The 23,409-nt window shown below is 42.8% G+C and overlaps 1 protein-coding gene across 2 annotated transcripts in view; it reads right to left on the reverse strand.

Annotated features, from left to right (window-relative positions):
- Positions 1 to 2,264: 2,264 nt before the first annotated feature.
- LOC107998101 (protein Tob1) overlaps positions 2,265 to 23,409 on the reverse strand; it is a 105,570-nt gene continuing 84,425 nt past the window's right edge. For both annotated transcript variants that reach the window (XM_062072755.1, XM_062072756.1), the window contains exons 4-5: positions 17,787 to 18,728; positions 2,265 to 16,932 (exon numbers count right to left, since the gene is read on the reverse strand). In XM_062072755.1, the coding sequence (XP_061928739.1) occupies positions 16,299 to 16,932; positions 17,787 to 18,728 (1,576 nt within the window). In that variant the 3' untranslated portion in view covers positions 2,265 to 16,298. The remainder of the gene's footprint in view (positions 16,933 to 17,786; positions 18,729 to 23,409) is intronic.

Genomic DNA, 23,409 nt, shown 5'->3' on the forward strand with positions numbered 1-23,409 from the left:
ATAGATACGCAGCCAGAATGGCAATCTTACTTAATCTCACTTTCCTCGAGATTTCCATATAATCCATGGAATTACATGGAAACGATTTGGAAGAAGCAACGTACTCGTTGTTTCAACGCGATAAATAAATACAAAAGAAAAAAAAATTTAATTTCTCCAACAAATTTCTCAATCGAATTCAGATTTTTTTTCCCCTCCATTTAATATCTCGTGCTCTTGTTCAAAGCAATTTTCGTTCAAGCCATTCATTATTCAGAGCGCAATTCTCTATTAAAATTCACAGAGGGGAAGAAAACATTTTTCTTTCTTTTTTTTTTTTTTTTTGATCCAATATTTCCCGATATATCAGAATCGTGATCTCTGAAATCCTGAAAATACGAAAATTTGAGCGAAGTGGTGGAAAGTGGGGAAAAGGAAACTCGAGGCGTAATTATCGGCGCGCCAAAGTTTCGAGGGCGTCCGCAAACCGGTCGCAGGAATCCAATTGCGACGGAATCGGATTTACGTAACGCGGTGAACGCGCGAAACCATAGAGACGACCATCGACGACTAGCTGCGTTCGCATCTGGCCGGTTCTCCAATTTCAAGGCCAGAGTTACGTAAAAGAGTTTACGCGACGCGGAGGCCGCGGAATCCCGGAGAACGCGAACCGTTCGAGGATTCCGTGACAATTGATCCTACAAGGCGAGTTGTTCGATCAACCGCGGAAACAAGGACGATCCGAAAATTTTTTGGATTTTTAAACGCGCGAACGTATTTGTATTTTTATTGGACGGATGCATTTACGTTATCCACTCGGACAGAAATATTTTTTTATTTTATTGACGAGAAGATAATTTGTTCCGTAGTTTTAAAAATTTTTGGTATTGCAATACGATCGTTTTAGAATAAATAAAATAATATCGTCGAGTCTATTGATAGTAATTGAAGGTGAATTGTTGTAATAAGATAGAATAATGAAAGAATGTTTTTATAAAAATGGATTTAAAAGTAGAATTTATTTCAGAATTTATATATACAAAATTTTTATTTAATTATATTTTTAAAATGAGAGAAAATTATATTTATCTGGATAACTGGATAAAGGAATATGGTGAACCGTGATTTGTTGATTAGAATTATAAATTAGAATTGAAATTTGGCAAAAAAAGAAAAGTCAGTCGACATTGTGATTTTTGTCGAATATTTAAAAGGAAAAGTGAGATTTTTCAATTAAAATCAGTGACTTTTTATTTATTTTTTGCTCTCATTCGAATATACACCCTGCCTGATGTTGAAACATTAAATACGCCTGGATAAACGCGACATCGTCACTGAATCAACAAATAAACGAGACCTCCACTTTCATGGAACATCACAGAGCTCCAATTATTCCAGCATCGTTATCCTTTTAATAAATAATTCAACAACAATACAAAGTACCAAAAAAAAAAAAAAAAATAAATAAATAAATAAAAGGAAAGAAAAATTGAATCATTCGTATTAATAAACTACGGAGATGATGACAAAAATAAAAATAGAATAAAAAAAAAGCGATGGAGCGACGAGAAAATCGGGCACGTTTCATCGCGATACGCAATGAAAATAAATATTTTTCCGCGGCCGTTTGCACGCGTCCGGAGTTTTTAAAATTCCGCCTTTCACGGGAGAACGGAGCATCGAATAAACAGCGGACACGAAAATATTTCGACGAATATATATCACGGGCGAACGATTCGTGCAAAATATCATTTCGCAGACGTATCGCTCGCAGATCTGCGCTGAATTAATGCGGCACACCGTTGATATCCGTGATATCGTCGCGAGAAAGTTTCCAGCGCGAATAAATTTTTACGTTTTCCGCTCTGCTCTGATCGAAATGGTCGCGCGTTCGTTCCACGGATAACCATCGCGCTCGCGACATTTTTTTCCTCCCCCCGTGAGAACGTTTCGAGGGGGATGATAATGGGTGGAGAGATCGACGATGGAATTGAATCGAACGATTTTGAAAAAAAAAAAAGAGAAAGAAGAAAGAATGAATCGATTTTAAAACGTCGGTGTTGAAAAATGAATTTTATACAGATATTGAAAGAAAAGGCTAGTTTAATCAAAATAAATTTATAAATTTTTGAAAATCCATCTTTAAACGATATTGATACTTAAAGACAACCATGTTTCCAGCAAGTTGAAGGAATCTCCTTACCGTTTTATGTGCACGTTAGAGCTGGATCGTATCATATCATCCACCCCCTAAAACTAGAAATGAAAAGAATGTTCAGGCATAATTTTTATTCAGCAGCTTTTTTTATTGTTTTAATTATAAAGAAGTAACAAAGAATAATAATTTCATGATATTACCATACTTTCTCTCTCTTCGTCGTTCGCTCTCGCACACTCTCCCTAACACGCTTTCTCTCTCTCTATACGAGCAATTCTCTCGCTCTCTCCCTTTCATTCTTCCACGCTCTCTCTCTCTCTCTGTTCTCTATGTATTTATATCAATATTATTTAATAGATATACTCATTCACGTATTGAATATCGTGGCAAATATATAGATAAAGGTTTCATCTAACGTTCACACGTCGTGGAATTAGCGACCGTGCAACGGAGACGCGTCTCTCCCTCCTCTCTTCCATTTCTCGATCGTCACACCCGCGACCCTACAGACTTCCATCGCCAATTTTTCACCGTTCTTCGATCGATTTATCATCCGCGATAAATGGATCGTCGAACGAGCATTGCCTCCCTTCGCCTCTTCTCCTTCTTTTCGATCGTTTCTTCTTCTTCTTCTTCTTCTTCTTCTCTTTTTTCTCTTTCTCCGACCAAGAACGAATAAAACTGAAAGACCGAGACGAGCGTCGTGGAGAGAGCAGAGAGTGGGGAGGCGGGAAGCGGAAGTCGATCGAAGACTCGCGGGGATGCGATCGGTGGTCGCGTGTCGAAACGAGCCGCTTGCACGAAAGTGTCGATCTTCGAAACGACACTTCGAGCCGCTCCCCCTAATGACTCGATAACGTCGCGACTAACCGCACATCGATTCGCGGAGACGAGTCGCCGGGTCTCGAAGGAAGGAAACCGGAATTCGGCCCTCTCGGAGAGAACGCATTAGGCTTGGTCATTCCACTTTCGAGACTCGATTTCTTTCTTTGGTCGAAGAATCTTCATTTCGTTCGCGTCCATCGGCGAGCTCTCGTCAAACATCGATCGCAACAGGTTTTCTTCCAAGCAAAATGGAGGATCGCGAAGAGTAGTCGGAGGACATGCTGCGTCCCGAGTATACTGTATAAAATTTCTATAAAAAAGTTCTGAAACTAGTCTAATAATAGGTAGATTCTGTTCTGCGTTGTTGTATCAAAACGAATAAAGAAGGTCGTTCCAACTGGTAATTCGTTCGAAGCCCTCTCCCACGTTTTTTCGCGATCCTCTCGTCGAAATCGATCGCGATTAATCGGACTTTGGATCCCTCCGACGAGCTCCTCACCAATTTCGATGGGAAGGCGAGACGAAAATACTTTACGATACGTTTTTTCAAGTAAAATCGAGTCTCGTGATTTTCAAACGTTTCAAAGAGATCGACGCGCTCCGAAGGAATTGCGAGACACGCGCCCTCGATTCCTTCGGGACAGTTACTGCGTCGAGGCTGCGTCCTCGCGAATCCAACGAACGCATCGTTTTCTTGGAAAAAAAGAAAAGAAAAAAAATCGATCAAAGGCTACCAACAAACGGCTTCGTTGCCTCACGTACGTTCCTTATGCTTCAACTTCATTCCAGTGTCTTCTACGCTATTCTTACTATTACTACTACTAAAATTTTTCATTTCTTCATCACCGTTTCTCAAGAACAGAACAAAACCGATCTTCGAGGGAGGAAACGTAATATCTTTATTTATTTCGCTAAAGATCGATCTTGAAGCGATATACATAAACGCGTCTTCTTGTCCCATTGTTAATTCATCAAAGACAACAGATCTAGGAACAGATATATTTGCCAGAAGAAACGCACATCGACTCGAAGCATCGCACGATGCGAATCGTCCCGATTTTTCGGCCCCGGAATCTCCCTCCGTGGTTTGTAAGTTGGTTTGGCACGTTTTCCGGTTTCCATCCACGCGACCGCGCGCGTCCGCTCTCTTCAACTAATAAAAACTCGACAACATTGAACTATATCGAGAATTATCGCCTAGACTACAAAATTCCAACAACTAATGGCGCCTCCTATCGAAGAAACTAATGTGTACTAATACCAGGCGCCCTCCCCTTGACCTCACCGACGCCATCCTGGATCACGGATCCTCTCTTCGATCCTCTCGATCATCGTTTCGCGATGAACAGATCACTCGTCCATCCTACCCAACCTGTTAATTATCTATTTGATTTCCGAGGGCAGAGTCCTCAACGTGCGCTCCTTCATTATTTATACGTCCAATTCTTATGACTTACGTTCTCCATTTTTTATATAGAAATATTTTATATTTACTTAGATCTTTCGTTAATTTATAATCCTAATAATTCAACAGATATATATTTTCTTTTCTAATATCCTATTCGAACGATTATAATGAAAATATATCCGAGTAAAAATTTCCCTCTATCCAATTTTATAGAATGGAGATTATAGAAATAAATCCTCCTACTAAGTTTACGATATTAAAATTTCGATCAACGATTAAAATATTCTCTCACGCCTCTTAAAAATGATACAGCAGTAAATGGTTTCTTTTTTTAAGCTATTCATCGTAAACCGAAAAATAATATCGCGCCTCAAATCGCGGATGGATTTGATCCCGAAACTTGCGATACTCAGCGATTCGAAATGCGTGGCTCGAGAGACATTTCACCCCTTTCTCGAGCCAGAATATCACCAGAGGAACCGGACTCTGCCCAAAATTGTCGCGAGAGGTGGCGACGCGAGGTGAATCGATCGAGGTCCAAGCGGGGATTCGATCCAGGAAGCGAGTTTGATCGGCACCACCCTCGTCCACCGTACTTGCACGAGAAACAATATTGTATAAGAAAGAACACACCCTCGAGAAACGAAAAGTTCCCTCCGTAACCGCATGCACTCAACGCACGCACGAAACAGGCAAACAATCGGGAAAACGTTCTCTCATTTTCTCCTCGCCCTCGTCTTTATTATACCCATTCGCTCTTAACTTGTACGCGTGAAACGAAATTTTCTTGAAACTTTTCTCGACGGATCTCCGCAGAAGAAGCCACTGAACGATGGAGACAACACCACGAACAACAGCAGCGCTAATTCGAATAATCCAGTTCGAAATCGGTCGATCGACAGTGTCGAGAAGGATGATCGTTCCACCGCGAATCATTTCAAGCTGCATCCTCAGTGAAGCTATATTTCTTAAAAAATAATTTTCCACATTTCTTTTCCCCGTTCGCCGAGTAAAAAAAGTAACAATGACATTCTCACGACTGATGACGAAAGTAAACTTCAAATATATATTAACTCTAATTACGCCTTTCAATATGGACAAAATATTACAACAATTTATTTAAATATATTTCTAGAATAACGAAAGATCGCACAGATCGTAACTTCAATGAGAACGCAGCTTTACGCGAGAGGTCTCCATTTGCAACACAGAGAGACCTCTAGAACACGCGCGAAGAGCTCTCGATCGAAGCTTTCGTAAAAAAATCTGCGACCTAATTGTCTCTTAATTTTTTTTTTCTATCGATTCCGTCGACACCGAGACACTCGTTCGGAATCAACGGTGTATCCTCTGTATTTTTCTATAAAATTATAAAAAATCCACCGTATCTCTCGACCCGTATCCTCCTCTCTTCTCGATCCCCTGAATTGTTCATCCCTCCTCGACCAGTGATCGTAGTGATCGCGTGAGTTCGTGAACGCGTCTCTCGGCCGGAAGCGCGTTTCGCTTCCGTTCGCCAGCCGAGCGCACGGTGCTCTTAATTAATAAACCTAACAACACGCCGCTGCTTCTCTCGGCTTTACTAAATACGACTAAACTGGTTGTTGCGAGGTTTCCACTGTTGTCGCATAGTCCGTTCTCTTTCGAGGCGATCGTGCTACGCCTTTCCTCCTTTTCTCTTCTCTCTCTCATTCTCTTTTTTCTCCCTCTATTTCCCTTCGAAGAAGAAAAGAAACACTTGGCTGCACACGCCTGCGTTTCTATGGACGCGCGCGACAAACGAGTGGTACACGGAAACAAGGTCGACAATATATGCGGTACAATATATCTCAAATTCATAGCGATAATAATAATAATAATAATAATAATAGTAATAATAATAATAATAATAATAATAATAATAATATTAATAAGAATAATCATTTTTATAAGAGTAATAAGAATAACGATAATATTACAGTAGTAATAGTAGTAATAAACAAAGCATTTGACAAGCTGCAGAAATACAATACAAAGGTACAAATAATAGGGAACAAAAAAATCATCATTATCATCTCAGGATTCTGTTATGTGTCACGAATTAACATAATATGTATTGTGAGATTGTGTATGTCTCTGTATGTGTGTTTGTGTACACGTTTGTTCCTTCACGAACAGGCTGCATACAGGCGCATTGTATATATTTTTTTTCTTTTTACGCACGCGTCTTTTACGCTTTTTTCTTTGTTTCTTTTTTTTATCTTTTTTTTTTCTATTTTTTTTTTCCTTTTATCCATTAAACGAACAGCATCTTTTCTGGCGCCGCTCTCGATCAACGAAAGGACGATTTTTTTTTTTTTTGATCAACGATCGATTTAAGTATCGTCAGTGTTATCAATGCGTATCACGAGATTTTCATCTCCGTTTTTCCCTCTTTCTTACACTTTCCCTTAACGCACTCTTTCTCGCTCTTTCACTCTTATTCACGGCATCCTTCCATTCCCCAAAATTTCTATCCTTTCTTCTTCTTTTTCTCTCTCCAACGTTCTTTCTCTCACTCGTCCTTTCTCTCCGTATCTCCCTTTTTTTCGTACGCACAAACACTGTTCCGCTTTTTGTCTCGTATGCTTTGATATTTATATATATGTATATATATATATAAAAATACAAAAAATAATTTACAAAATGATATTATAAGTATATTTTACACGCGAGTTTCATTTTTGTCTCACACTTGACTGTTTTTTGGTTTTTCTCTTTATCCCTTTCGTCCACTCTCCCTCGTTTCAGCCGGTGTGTTACTTGTCGGATTGTTCGTGTGTGTTAGCGCGTGTGTAATATGTGTACATGCCTGTCTATGTGTGTGTGTGTGTATATATATATATACGTTTCGTTCCATTTTTCTCATTTCGCCCTCTCTCGTTTCATAATTCGCTAATTTCCTTTTTCTTCTTCTTCTTCTTCTCTCTTTTTTGGGTCGAGAGGATGACCCGGATATTTGAAAAATTTCAAGAAACGCTTCTTTCAAATCTCTCTTCCTCACTCGTACACTCATTCTCCTCTCTGCTTTAACCCTCTTCACTCTGATGTTTAATTCAGAACAAGCAACACGCCGAAAAACTCTGACTTTTCACCTCACCCATTGTTTTTTTCTTAGATATTTTTCACTTTTTTTTTTGCTCTTTTGGTTTGTCTCCTCGTTAAACAAAATATAATAGCAGTGTATGTATATAATATATATATATATATGTATATATATGTATAATTTTCTCATATAAGTATGTATAATGCTCTATACATATATATTTATATTTTTATATATATGCACATATCTTTTATATATATATTAATAACTCATTCGTGGATCGCAAGAGATATAGAAAACAAATCCATTACAACAGGATAATCACTGTAACTGTAATTATGTCAAACCACTTATATTATTAACAAAAATATATATATATATATATATAATGGTATATATTATCTAGAGGAGCGAAGCACGCTGATATAATCAAATATGTCATACAAAAAGAAAGGACAAAAACAACAATAACAAACTATCAAAAAGAAAAAAAAAAGAATAAAAGAATTAAAATAAAAGGTAAAAGAACAAAAAGAGAAAAAAATATATATATATTACGTATATATATATATATATATATATATATATATATATATACGTATAATTGATTTATGAAAAGAGTCATCTTAATATCTAAAAAAAAAATGGCGAACATCGCTGATCGTTTTCACATTTTATCGTTTCTCGGAAAATTAACACCACGTTGTGTGATAAGGGATCTCCTTTTTTTTGTTGACGATCTTCGTTAACGATCGGCGTCGTTCGCGCAATAGATCCATCTGAATGGATCGTCAAAATTGACGGTAAGAAAAAAATGTTCTTATATAGCTTACTTAACGCACACTTAGTAAAGGTAAAACGGTTCTCGTACAAAAATAAAGGAACAAAATCTAAAGCCAACAGAAAATACATCTCGATTACAATAATAATATAATCAATAATAATAATAATAATAATAATAATAATAATAATAATAATAATAATAATAATAATAAAATCGTAATAGTAATAAAAAAAAGGAGAAGAAATAGTATGAAAGAAACAACGGTAGCGGTTGAAAATGGTACCTATATACAGATATACATATATAGGCGCACAGTGTCTCGCTGTTTGTCTCGCTTGCACACATCCTCAACACTTGCTCACCCACTTTGTTCGTTCTTTCTCTCTCTCCCCCATACATGCATAGACACACACGTTTCATCATTCGCACGTACACACGTATCACTCGTCGCATCGTCTCTCGTTCTCACATTCGATTCCGAGTGTACACGGATCACGATGAAAAAGTGTTAAAACGACGATAAACGCGGAAAAAAAGGACGTGGGCGCGCACGCGTGTAAACAAACCGTGTTCAGCGAACAGAACGAAAAGGAAAACGTCGCGTCACGGAAGGGGTCAAGAAACAAGAGACATCCACGTATGCATCGAGAACCGAGAAACAACTGCTCAGCCTCTGGAAATTTTCGTTTCTCCACGCACACTGGTTTTCAACAGTCTCTCGAATCATAGTCGAAGCACTGTTTTCAGATATATGTGATTATATTTCGATCGGAAAATTCATTCGTATCTTTTCACTCGCCACACACGCGCGTTTTATATCTTTCGCTCAAAATTTCAAGCTCTCTCTCTCTTTCTCTCCCTTCCTTTCGCACTATTGTTTCTTTTCCTCGTTTTCTCCGCCGCTTGTTTCATCCCTCTCTCTTGCTACGTACGAAACGATGAAGACTGGGGCCTGGGGTGGGGCTTCGGAGAAGGGGCATTTCGTAACAGTTACATTTAGGATGCACTTACACGAGTAACATAGTTGCTTGTTTTTTTGGTTTTTCTTTACCGTTTCGACACCGAGAGTGTGACTTGGGTGGGGTACAAAAAGGTTTTTCTTTCTTTCTCTCCTTCTCTTTCGCAGATCTCTCCGTCCCTGCCCGGAGAACGCAACCTTCGAGTCAACATGGCGCGCCCTCCGGTCCCGCAGTCGAAGGCTTATCCCGCCACTTCCGATCTTCGACAACGTCGAAACGACATTTTCTTACACTTACGCGTGTCTGTTGCCAATTCGTCGTGTTACGATTCTGTTCGCATCGTTTTTGGCGGTGTTCGTCGCTGCGATCTTGCTGAGAACCGGAAGTCGGCGGGCCGGCCTTCTACGCCACGCTGTAATCGAGATACAGCCCTACGCGGTATGTGTGTGTATATATAATATATATATAATATATATAATATATAATTATATATGTATATAGTTTACATTCAGCAAGTAGTTAAAGTATTGAAAAATATATATGTAATTAATTACAAATCTAATGATCATCCTCTTGTTAATTCATTATTTGGTAGAATAATCGATAGGTTTTTTTTTTTGGGTCTTTCTTTGTGTTTCTTCGTGTGTCGTGTGCGTGTGTGTGTATGTGTAGTAGTAATAGTGTCTCTGCTGTCTGTGTGTGCGCGTGAGTGTGTAGCTTCGAGTGTGTCCGATACACAAAACGCATATTTAATATTGTTCGCTTCCATTCAGTTTTCATTTTGCTTTACTCTTGCTGCTTTTCTTTTTTTTCTTTTTTTTTTCTTTTTTCATTTTTCAACATGAAACGGCTTTCTCTTTTCAACTGTGCCTGGAGATCGTATCACGTTTGCTCACTTCCGCTCTGACACGCGAGTCTCGCATCATTTTGTTGTTCGGATCGTTCTCTCTCTTTACATGCGTGTATTCTTATTTCTATTTCCTTTTTTTCCCTTTTTTCTTTTTTTTCATCCAATCTTCCAAAAAAAAAAGCTTTCGAGAAGGAATCGATGATATATCGTCTCGAGTTATTTCGAATTTTTCTCTATTCTTTTTTTTTTCTTTTTCCTTTCTTTTCTAATCACGCGCGTCAGAGCCTCGCACAATTTCTTCATCCTCTTTTTCTTCCTCATTCCCTTTCCCTCACTTTTCTCTCTATAAATGTATGAATATATATTATATCTAATATTGCAGTGTTCGGTTATCGCTATGACATTAGTTACGTTACCACGATTACTTGTTTCTCCATTTACGGTTAAAAAGACAATATCGATCGCTATAGTTTATAGACACATGATACTTTAAAGAGACAGATTTACCGTTTGTTTACGTCGTCACGTTACTCACGTGTTTATTAATTATTAGTTACTTTTTTTATTCTTTTTTTCATATTACTTCTTGTGTGTCGTGTACCCGAGTTACTTCGAACGGTTATTCAACTGTGTGTTCGTGTACAGTATATGCGTGTCAGTGTGTGTATGTGTGTGTGTGTTCGTGTGTGTATTATCCTTAACCACTCGTCGTCATTTTTTTTTTATTCGTTAACGAATACATCCATTACAGATTATGGAAAACTATGCTTAATTTTTTTTTTCTTTTTTTGTTTCCTTGCTTACAAAGTGTTTCATTACAATCGTATTGTAATCGTATAATACTATATGTTTATCTTTTTGTATGTATCTCAATGTATGCTCTATATCTCGTTCCTTTCTCTCTCTCCTCCTCCTCCTTCCTTCCTCTTTCTCTCTCTCTCCTTCACTCACCTCAACTCATCCATCTCGCGTCTCCATGCCATCCACCGATTTCAATCCGATTCAGTATCCTTCTCTTTCTCTTCCTCTCTTTCTCTCTTCGTTCGTTCTTTTTTTTCCCCTTTTTTATTTATTTATTTTTTTTGGTTTTGCTAGAAGAGTATACATCGTGTACGTGTGTTTGATTCTTCGCTGAACTGAGCCTCTCGTCTCAAGCCGAGATCCATATTTGATTCGCAACTCATTGCAACGCTTGCTCCAACTTTCCTTCTTAATCCTTCTCTCGCCATTCTCCTATCCCATTCCTGATCGGATCGTTGAAGAAGAAAAAAAAAAAAAAGAAAAGCCTCGAGACATTTACAATGAACGTCGCCAAAGCGCGACGAGGATCTTGTTCGAGGACGAATCGAGGATCTCGATTCGCTGATTTCGTCGCGGATACCCAATTCGTTCGATGATTATAAAGATTAGATTAGATTAGAAAAATAATCCAGGCGCGAGAAGAGCTCTTTCTCTCTCTCTTTCTCTCCCTCTCTCTCTCTTTTTCTCGAGGTTCGATCGAAAATTGTTCCTTTTCTTTTTTTTTTCTTTTTTTCTATTTAGCGAGGACTAACGATCCGAATATATCGAGAAAGTGATCCGAGAACTGGGTCACCTTACACCGATGGACGTCTTCCGCCACGTACCAACCCTCGAAAGTCTTTACTCCTCCCTTCTTTCCCTCGACTCATCACTCAATCCAATCGATTTCTTTCGCTCTACCTTTCTCTCTTCTCTCTCTCCAATCTCTCCCCCTCTCTCTCTTTAACAATAGCAGGTACTAGCATAGCTACCACAGTCGTACGTATCGTTAATAGTTACAATTAAGTTTAGATATTACTATAAAGGGTACTGTTCTCCCACCTTGTCCCCTCTCGCCTCTGTTCCCCGCGATTTTTCCTCTTCTACCCACTTCTTCCTACCCTTATTAGTTCCGCGGTTAAAAAACATTTGTTTTTAGCACCCCCTCGCGCGGCCACACAACTGCCGAATCGCTCGACAATTTTCAAAATTCCTCGATTTTCTAATAGGAAGAAGCCTCGATATGGCTTCTCTCTCTCTTTCTCTTTATTCTTCTCGCGAAGAGTCTATTAATATTATATCGAAGGAACTCTTCTTTCAAGGAATTTTCCGTCCAAGTTTCTGAGAATTTTCGAGAACACGAAATGGAACGAGATTTTTCTTATCCCTCGACAAAATTTACCATCCGCATCGAAGAAATCCGTTATCGAAATTAGGAAAAATTTCGTTCTACTCGACAAAAAAGCGAGCAAAGACGTCGAGGATCGGTCGATCGATACGCTCTCGGATCCACCGCAGGAACGACGGAACGACCGCAGGAAGCTGGTTGCTCGGCGTCGATCATACAAAACTTGCTATATAAAAATCCGTACGAAAGAACGACGAAAGTTCACGCCTAAAAATTATACTACTTATTACACTTACACGATACAAAGTTTCACGCTAAAGTTTTTTTTTTTCTTTTTTTTCAAAACTAGTCTAAGAGAGGATCGAGCGGATCGACCGACGCGAAACGCGATCTTCTTCTTTTTCTTCTTACTTTTCGCGCGAGCAATTCGACAGTCCATGGCCGCGTTTATTCCGTACGTTTGTCCCACGACGACAAGATTAAACACTTTTTTTTTAATACTTTTAGCACCTAGTGCCCGGCCCGCGGCTCGCGGCACCTCCGCCATTGTTGCTGTCGCGGCTTCTCGCGATTGCTCGACGGACGAGGCCGACCGTGACCCGATCTGACAAGCTGATGATCAAATAAGGAGAAGTTATGATTCATCCGTGCTATGTTCGGAGACTGGATCTTGGATTTGAAGCCCGAGGTCGAGCGTGGAGCGAGCACGTAAGAGAGCGATTTTCGATCCGATTTTTCTTAAACCGACTTTATATATAATTTATTCATACGTTTCGAGTAAGTTCGAGTTTAAAAGTGGTGAATGAATTTGATGGAATTTTTTTTTTTTACTTATAAGAGAAGCTAATAATTTTTATAATTTTAAACTCAAATGTTTTTATAGAGAGCTAAGATAATTTTAATTCTGCCCAACTTTCCCCGCCGATCGATAAATATTCATAGAATCATAGAATGACAACGAACTAACGCTAAGCCCCGAAACTATAGCGTTGGAAAAATATTTGGCAAAATTGAATTCCGATGCATAGCTCCACGCTAAAGTTTCCTTAAACGGATCGACGCCCGGAGGCGTGTTCGAGGTCACGAGCACGGTCGCATCTCCGGCCGTCGAGGACAGTAACAGCGGCCTTTAACAACGTAATCATCTAATTAATCTCGCGAACGCGAACCGGCTGGTTGCTCGCTGCTCCAAACCCCTTTCACCGGCTTTGTTTCCCTTTCGACGCGCCCTTTGTCCATGATTTTCGAACATCCTCAGACCAGGACGTCAACCACGCTAGTTCGGACAGCCTAGAATCGACGCCTGTCAATGGGATCGAATAGATTAGAAACAGGAATTTAAAGAGATGATTAAACGGGAATTAGGAAAGTTCGCGCGTCGAACATTGTTCGATCACAATTTTGAGAATGTTGTCCCCTTATGGACGAATCTAGCGTCATCCGATTGATCCCACACGATAGAATAGGTTAGGTCGCGTCGAAAGAAAATCTTACGAGGGAAACGAAGGGACTACAATAATCGAAAGCGTCAACCATGGTCGACAAGTTCTTCTTAAGCTCAAGTATTTTTTTTTAAGCCCGTATAACGACCGCAGTCGACCGTTCTTTTCAAAGTTATTTTTTTTTTTCGATACAACGGTCGACTCTAGACGCCACTAACGCCACGGCCGTAAAGAGAAACTCTGATTCCCTTGGCGGGGCAGCGACGCAACACGGCCATATTCCCGTTCGCGCGAACACGCCACCACTACTTTTCTTCCTTTTTTCCATTCTCTCTTTCTCTCTCTCTTCCTCTTTCTCTCCTCTTTGCTTCTTCGCTTTTTTCAATTTTTTTTTTCTCTCCTACGCTCTACTGCATTTATTATAAAAATAAAATGTAAAATCGTACCGAGGACGAGTTTTCCGAACGGTATGGAACCGCGAGCACCATCTGCGACTCGATCGAGAAAGAATCCCACCGGCAGCCGTGTTACATATATAATATATATCATCGTCCTCTTCGCTTTTCCAATACCGCCACGTTCTCTTCTTCAATGATCGTCCTCCTTCTTCCTCTTCGATTCGGTCGTCGGTTTTTCCCGAATCGAACAAATGTGCGTAAGAGGAATAATCTAGCAGAAGATGTGCTACGACTAACAGCCTTCCCGGGTGTTCGTTCGTCGACGTTTCGACAGACCGGATACTGGTAGTCCCTACACCGTTTCGCGACAACCCGCGAAGTGAGTGCATATTTTGAATATAATACATAGGCTCTACAGATATATTCAATATCAATTCTCCGACTATACCAGTGAAAAAATAAATTATTACACGTTGGTAATATCTGTGTGTATGTGTTGGTGAAGTCGTGCGCGATATTAAGTGTCCGCACACCCCGCCCTCAATGTGTCTTTACCACGGACGCGTGATGCCTCCGTGTGTATGTGTTGTGTATATATGTATATATGTATATATATATGTATGTATGTATATCTTCCGTGTCTGTATATATCGTGATCGTGTCACCACGCCACCACCAGGCGGGGCATTTCCGTGTGTTCACATGGCAAATGTGTATATATATATATATCTATATATACATATATATATGCATATGTATATGTATATAGGTCGCCAGGTAAATGGTTGGGAGTAAGTGTGTCCGTTATGAATCTGGCCCGTGTGGAATTTTATACGCATCGCGTACGAATTTGTATGTGTGTCTCTTGGCTCTTTCGCTGTCCCAGGTGTGGGCGCATGGCGCATCGTTCGACTTTTTCATCTCTTTCTCTCTCTCTCTCATTCTCTTCTTCCATCCTTCTTCAAGCATATCACGAATCGGTCTCTCCGTGGTCTCTATATAGAGTACGCATACACGCAATTCCATTTTTACGCGTCCGTATGGTATCTCAAGATTTATTCGCCCCAAGATGGCTGCCGACCAAATTAGTCCGAAACACAAGTGGTAGCCATTCGTCGAACGACAAGCGCCATCGCGCAATCGGGTCCATGGTGTCCGTGTTGTTGTTGTTTTTCGGTTTTTCAGAATGTTCAAGATACACGCGGCTTTTATATATATATATATATATGTTAGTCGGTCGCAAAGTTCGCGTTCGCGAGTACCGTCGCATCGAACAATCCCACCTCCTCTTCTTTCGTTCCTCCGCCTCTTCTCTCCTCCCGAACGCTTCAGCACACACGCTCACGAATCCCTCTGTACACGCTCTGTATAATCTCATTCTCGCTCTAACTCTCGTTCTCTTCCTCTTTCGTTCTCTTTCGTTCTCCCTCTCGCTCTCTCTCTCTCTCTCTCTCACTTTCTCCACGTCACGTCGTCTTGATGCTCGCGTGCGCGTCGACCTCGGTGCTGTCTCTTCCACGGTGTTTTCATCGCGTCCGTCTTCTTCCTCTCTCCCTGTCTCTCTATTTCGCGCACGTATATTGTTCACACACGTAAGATCGAGCGGATCGCCATATTCGAGAGAAAGAGAGAGAGAAAGAAAGAAAGAGAGAGAGAGAGACAGCAAACAAAGAGAGCACCGCACAGCAGTAGCAGTGCACGCTCTCTCGCCGATCCTCTCTTTCTCTCTCTCTCTTTCTCTCTTTCTCTCTTCCTCCCGAAAGATCGGAGAAGATCGAACGAGAAGACAGGAGTCGATGAGCTTCAAGTGTCGTCGCGATGATCCGATGATCTTCGAAGGGGGAGGGGGAGGGGGTATCGTTGCACTAGCAATGCAGAGCTACCGACCTTGCCGCTTGTTGTTTTGGATTGGACGCTCGTTTCGCCAGGAGAGAGACAGAGTGGGGAACTCTATATGTATGTAGCGTGGGGGTGAGCAGGAAGGTGAGCTCCGATCGGATGGTGCAAGCGAAATCTGGTTGTACGTGTGTGTGTGTATATACGTGTATGCGTGTATTGTGTGTGTGTGTGTGTGTGTGTATTACGTGTGTATTACATGTGTCAGGGTACGGAACCTAGACTCTGGACGACGAAGACGTCTCGACGCACGAGATAGAGGCTGGAACGTGGCCCGTTCGCTCACGTTCGCACGGCCCGGCCTCTCATACTATCCTCCCCGACTCCCCTTCCTGTCCTGTGAAGCAGCAGAGGATCAGACGCGACTCGAGCCGCGCCAGCCGCTCGGTCTCCACTCGCGCGGGGTATTAGTTGGCTACGAGGAGGTGCTGGTACTGGCTGGCCGGATACGGCGCCACGGAGCCAAGGCCGAAGTTGTTCAACCCCTCGACGAGCGCCGTCTTGTCCTGCTGCTGGCCGGACCCGTTCACGTTGCTGTTCGTCGCCGCGGACCCGACCGGGCCCAGATTCCCTGCGCTCTGCGTATTCCCGTTGCTTCCCGCCGCGTTGCTCGTTCCGTTCACGCTGCCACCGTAGAACTGGTGGCCGGCGATCGTGGTCGGGTCGAGGTAGGACGATGGGAAGTTGACGCCTGTGTAGAGGTCGGCGGATAGGTAGCCGCCGTGGCTTGACGAGTCGAAGATGTTGCGATGGGGGAATTGGGGATGATAAGCGGCCGGCCCGTGCTGGAAGAAGTACGCGCTTGGGTCTGTGTGCTGTTGGCCGCCACCCGCCACTATGCTTCCGGGCGACAGGCTGCGGCTTCGGGGAGAGGTTTGCGAAACGGGCAGGCCGCCCGCCGCTGCCGCTTGCTGCTGCTGCTGCTGTTGCTGCTGTTGTTGTTGCTGCTGCTGCTGCTGGTGCTGGTGGTGGTGGTGGTGGTGGATCTGTTGCTGCATCGCCCGCTGCTTGATGTAGTTCGAGAACTCGGTCGGGGACATTCTGAAAGCAACACGGTTACGTGCGGTTCATCTGTCTGCCATTGCTATTGCGGTCGGGAGGGGGAGAGAAGCGTTTGGGAGATTGTCGTACATAGACACACGCACACGGTGGAAAGGGGGGTTTGTACGGTCGGTCTCCGGGTCTCAACCCTTTCGGTGTTAAGATTGCGCTCGAGTATGCGGGCGGTTAACTATCCTAGCTGTGATCACTACGTGGCGTGGTGGTGAGGCTGGGCTTGGCAAGTTCATCGACAGATGGAAATCGTAGTACGTGGTATCTGGAGGAGGGTGAAAGGGTAACTCGTGCGTATCTCGGAGACCATTCCGTGTTATAAAGTTCGACAAGTTTGACTTGGCTCGGTTTCGAACGGTGGTTGTAACCAAACTTCCGTCTTTTCGAAATTTTCACGATTTTAACTCATTAAGGACCGAAGCGGTAATACGACGTACGATGCAAAAGCCCACTGCACAAAATCAAAGACACAAGAAAGAAAGATAGAAAAGAAGAAAGAAAGAAAGAAAGGAAGAAAGAAAGAAAGAAAAGAACGTTCACCATCGTGCTATAAATACCTTAATTCAGCGGAGTGGAAGAATAGTGGACGAAAAAAATATTACAAGCGAATCCCGTGCGAATCCCCCTTTCATACTCGCAATGTTAAAAAGCAGAGTTCAATAATTTAATCTGGCTGAAAATAAATTGCACATTGGTCCTTAATGGATTAATACCGCGAATACCTAACGCGTTATGTACGATAAAATTCATCCATTCTCCTTCGCATCGCACCTTCGTTACGTTACCTTCGCTCTCTTTAGAGAAACATCTGTAGAAAAACATGAACCAGACTGTCCACCAACCTGTTCGCCCGTTTGCTGCTCGTCTTCAACTTGGTGCTTCCGAACTTGGTCTGCGCGAAGGTGGCCGTGGTGAAGGTGAGCGGCGCCGTGGTGCGCGGGATGAACGCCGGGACGGGGCTGGGCGAGCCCTTGAACGAGCTGGTGATGGGTGTCGGCGAGGGCGCCGACGAGGAACCGGATCCGTGGCCGCTCTGCTGGTTGTTCGACGACCCGTTGCTCGCGTTGCTGCCCAACGAGCTCGGGAACGGGGACGTGGACTTGGGGCTAAGGCTGAGCCCGCCCAGCGACGTGCCCACGGCCTCGATGGGCCTGAAGCACTGGGCCTCGGGGTTGAACGTCTTGGTCACCTCTCGGTCGGCCGAGCTCTCGTCGTGCGGGTCCCCCGTCTCCGAGTAGAGGATCTTGACGGCGTTCATCTCGCCGATGCGGTAGCTCACCTCACCGGGGTCGACCCACACGGCCAACTCCGCTGGAAGGTTCTCCAGGATGTCCTGGATCGGCACGCCGCTCTCCTTCGCCGCCTTTTCTAACACCGGGTCGACCGGGTCGCCCGTCTTCAAGCATCTGAACGCCGATCCCTTGAAAGGTTTCTCCGGGTACCAGTGCCCCTTGAACTTGTCCTTGAGCGCCTTCTCGAGCTCCTCGCCGAAGATGTTCACCCGCCTTCGCGGCAGTTTGTTGTAGAGGTACGATATCACGAAGTTGAGCGCCACCTGCACCTCGATGTGCATCTTGCCCTTTGCTGAGAGAATCTTCGGGCTGTTGCTTGTCCTCGCAGCCGCGGAATAGTACTCAGCACCCTCGCACGATCGGCCGTCTTGCCGCCAACGCCTCGCGACCCCTCGACGACGCGCCACTAGACGACACGGCCGTCCACTGTGGCGTTCGAGTGTTTGAGATTCGGGTGTTGCCTCGTCTCGGTCGACAGCTAGATCCCTCTGACTGTAACGTGAAACGGGAAATTTTTCGTTAGACGGCTCGTCCACGCTCTTGCTAATCTTCTCTAAAATTATTTCGAAAGAATTTTGGAAGAACGAGAGAGAGAGAGAGAGAGAAAGGGAGAGAGGAGAGACTTTATAGTCGGTATACGTAAAGTGGGTAATATTATTACGTTAAACGTTATATTCGGCTGCGTTCCAAAGAATTGAAAAGGGACAGCCTTTAACGAGTCTCCATCGAGGGGGAAAAAGGTTGGTATAAAAATTTGCGAGCGACGCACAAAGAAAGAAGCACGGCCCTCTTCCATCGGCTGTGTCGAGTGGTTTTTCAACGAGTGGCGAAATCACATTAAAAGAGTGGAGTATCTTCGAAAGGCTTTCACCCCGGCTGGGCCCCGCGTTATCGGCTCCTTTTCACGATCGCGCATTGATACGGAACACCGCTTCCGGTTACTCGACCCACTCCTTCTCGCCCTCTGAACAGAGTCGAACGAGAGCCAATCGTTTCCCGCCACGTATTCGCATAATACCCTCTCCCTCCCACCCTTTCCCTGACAAAGCCCTCTTACCTCAATCCTCCCTCCCCTCCCTTTCTCGCTTTATCTGCCCGAGATAATTTGGAACTCGAACGGCAGCGTGAGAATTTTAACGATTGCTACGGATAAGATGGAAAACATTTTTTTGAACCTGGCTATGAAAATTATATTGAATACAGTCTAGAAGGATACAATGGCACGAATTTACGAATGGACTTCAATCTCGTTCCCCGAGAACAACTATTCAAAATTTTTGGTTCTGCGATCTATCCGAAACGTTCACGATTATCTTTCAAAGTTTCGTCCATTCGCGTGTCCACTTCGGGCAAAAATGCTTAATGGGTGGAGAAGCACTCAGACGGCGTAACCGTTCCTCAAGATCCTCATTTCCGGCCGAGCAGTCGGCTAAAAAGAAAGCTCGAGAAACTCGCAAAGACGAGAGGGAAGTGCACCCGAACTGTCGCTTCTCTCTCTCCCCTCTTCGGTTAAATTCGAGTGTTCGTCCACTCTGGAAACGGTCGAGCGCGTGTCAAGAAGAATATTCAGCTGGTCGCGCGATTATCGGTGAGACAAATGCCAATAAAAGGGATCGCAGTCACTGCCTTGGGCCGAGTGGCCATCTTCTGCAACCGGGGTCTCGGCGCAATTGCGGAAGTAGCCCTCTTCGAACGAAATCGAGAGGAGAAAAGAGAGCTTTCCTTTAACCTTGTGCCCTTTCTTTTCCTCGCTTTCTTTTTCTTTCTCCTCAACTCTGTTCGTCCTATCTTCATCCATGTGTCTTTTGTCCCAAACACACGATCCTATCATTCTTCTTGTCGTTCTTCGAGGATTGGTAAATTGGTTAATATCAGGCTCGTGTCCTTCGAGAACTTGATGATTTCACGGCGATGGTCTCTTTCTCCTTTTCTCCGAGAAACAGCGAAAAAGAAGGAGAGAGTTGTGAAGAGTTCAGTGAACTGGCAGCCATTTTAAGTAAACGTGAGAGAACGTCGGTATGCACCGTTCCTCTTTTCCTTCTGTTCTGAGTCTTTTTTTAAAGCTTTGTAAATTGTAAAGAGTGTTGATATTTATTCGTGGATCTTTAAATTCTAGCGATCGAAACGATTTTTTTTTTTTGCCAACTTTCTTATTCGTCTCTCAGGAATCAATCATTCAAAGATGTTGTTAAAAATTATACGTAATTAGAATTACGAAGCATGTATCGTCAATAGCCAGATAAAAACGAATCGAGCGTTAAAAAGGAATGGAGGAGGAAAAAAAATTGTAGGTTAAATAATATTTGAATGGAAACGGTTAACTCGTTTCTCGGCTCTCTTTCCGGTCTCGTCCTCGGCAACGTATATAGGGACGAGTTCCACCCCTTCCCAGTCGAAACATAGAGCGGTAGACAACGCGTGGTATTTTTCAATTACGCGACTACACGCCGTCTTTTGCGGTTTCTGTGCGGCTCGTTCGCACTCCCTGGCTGCGGTCTAAAAACGTGAAAAAAACGCCACCACCATGGTCGCTTTAACGGTGAATAAATAACCGGCGATGTTTGAATTTTCTGCCGGAAGTCGTGCCGCGTAAAGTGGAATCGAAACGTTCCAGGGAAGATAAACTATTTAATTTACATACACGACGCTTGAATTTTTCATCCATCCAGTTTTTTTTTTCAATCGTTACATCATCTTTCAAGCAATGTATCTATTAGATCTACATATTTATCTAATTTTTTAATAATAATCTTGTAATTCGTTGGAAGAAATTTGAATAGGGGGAATACTATAAGTTGAATTTATTTGTTTTGTTTAGAAAAAGAACAAAGGGCATGCGTGTATTATAGTTTTAAAGCGTATGCTCTGCTCTATAGAGGATTAATAGTGCGTGGATCAGTATGCGGATGAATCAAAGTTGAATAGGAAGTGAATGAATTGAACACATACACTTCATTCTCGGTTGGCATTGACGTTACAATTTAGGGTTTGTGCAACCTTTACACATCGCTACTTGTACAAATTAGCCGACTTGATTTATATAACTCGTTTACAATGCGTCGAGCCATTTTTTGTTTCCGTTCTCATACTCGTTTCTTTTTAATTCTCATCGATCTTTTTCTTTCCTCCTCCCCTCCACTCGAACGGAGTCCAATTTTATCTATTCTTTCGTAGATCAAAAAGGTAAAATATTTTTCCCGTCTTTACAATTCGATCGAAAATTTCATTTCAAATTGTTTACAACTCGATATTCAAACGTATATATGTATCGTTTTGAAAGAAAAACTCATTTTTGTTTTAGAGATACGCGTACACAAATCTCTGAACAAGTCAACAAATATATTAAAACCGTTTTATCAATCTTTTCACCAACGATAATTCCATCGCGAACCAATTTCCACTTCGAAATTGAAACACACAGGGTATTGAAATAACATTGTACAACGCGATAATTTCATTACACAAGCAACGTAATAACGCTTCAAAAAAAAAAGCTACATCAATTTTTTCCCTAAACATTCGCCCCAAAAAATTAAAATTCCACTCCAAACGTTTTTACACGCATAATCGTTTATTTGGATCGATCCACTCGAAAATTACCAAAACCATCCGAGCACGTAGTGGCCTTATTTTCCTTTTCTCCTACCATCTCGAAACCATATCTCGTTCGAAACGCAGCAAAAGTTCATTCCTCAAGAGCCGTCGATACTTGGCAAGAGACGGAAGCTGAAACCACCGCCACTCTCGTCACCATCCAAAAGGAAAATGTTTTCGTTCCAGCCAACTCCTCTCCTCTCCTCGGGCAGTCGTTGCTGGATATGTAGGTTAACCCCGCTGCACCCTTTCCGCCTCTCCAGTGTAGTACTACACGACGACACCGGGGTTGCCGGTGGTATTGATCCCACGACCAGGGTTGCCGGAAGGTTCTCAAGTTAAAAATACACGGCCTTACGGAGTCGCGCGGCTTTGCCAACCGTTTTCGTGCCCTCTCCTTTCGCGTACTGGATATTTTCCCTTACGGAGAGCTCCTCCAATAAAGGAAGAGAGAAAGAGAGAGGAGGAGTCGAGGGACGATTAAAGGTGACTGATAATTATCGCCGAAGCGAGCGTTGTTGTCCAAGTTTCTCGCGACCTCGAGCGTTTTACGACGCGGTCTCAACAACTTATTAAACAACCCCTTACTAATTAAGAGAGAAGACACTCGTTCCATGCCCGTGGCGGCAATTAAAAAAACGAATCGCGAGGACGAGCCCAGGGTGAACGTGTGAAATGTGGAGAATTTTAGGGACAGATGTGAATTTCTAGAAGCGTCTCTTTTCTTTCTTTCTCTTTTTCTTTTTTTTTCTTTTTTTTCAGAATAGAAAAGAGGGTTATGATGTTTATTATAAAGTTGGAAGGGGTTGATAGCCTCTGCTATAAACGGGGCGGTGTAAAGCGTGGATATTCCGAGAAGAGTCGATGCCGAGTCGAACGAAGGAAGGAAGCTAGAAGGATGGAAGCGGAACAAGGATTGAGACGCGACGCGAGTTGGAAATAAGATGGAAGGGTGGGCTTGAAATTGGGTGGGAGTGGAAGGCCCAAACAGGGACTCGAAGTGGGTCGTGTCGATGCGAGAGCGAAGTGGGGCAAAAGTAGACCCGAAGTAGGGCTGGCGTTAATGACAGTCGTCTGAGAATTTGGGGCGAGAATTTTAACTGCATTTTTTCATCGGACGCTTCACGAAACAGCGAGTGGATAATTTTAATTAGATGGATAATTTGGATTTTATGGAAAAGATGAAGAGTATTGAGTTTTAATCGATTCAATTTCTATAATTTCAATATTTACCTGAATTTATTATCGCAACGGACGATTCGATAGAAAAATGTAATTCAAAATCGACGAAATCCATGTTTAAAACACAGAATTTCTCCAGAATTTCGAAAGCCCTTGACGCTCGACTCGAAACAATTGTACGACGAAAGGGATGTTGATTATTAACCTTACGAACACACGTCATAAAGCTGTCGAGCACAGACGGCGGAAGCTTTGGCGAAGGGTGACGCGGATTCAAAGGACAGCCTTTTTGCCCCCGTGAAACCTTGAGGGTGAGAGGTTGGTTGCAGGTGTGCGTAAAGACCCACGAGTACGCCCTTTCCACGCGGCTGCTGAATGGAGGCCACGTGGCACTCAA

This window comes from Apis cerana, linkage group LG3 (assembly GCF_029169275.1).
Source record: "Apis cerana isolate GH-2021 linkage group LG3, AcerK_1.0, whole genome shotgun sequence".
Taxonomy (NCBI): domain Eukaryota; kingdom Metazoa; phylum Arthropoda; class Insecta; order Hymenoptera; family Apidae; genus Apis; species Apis cerana.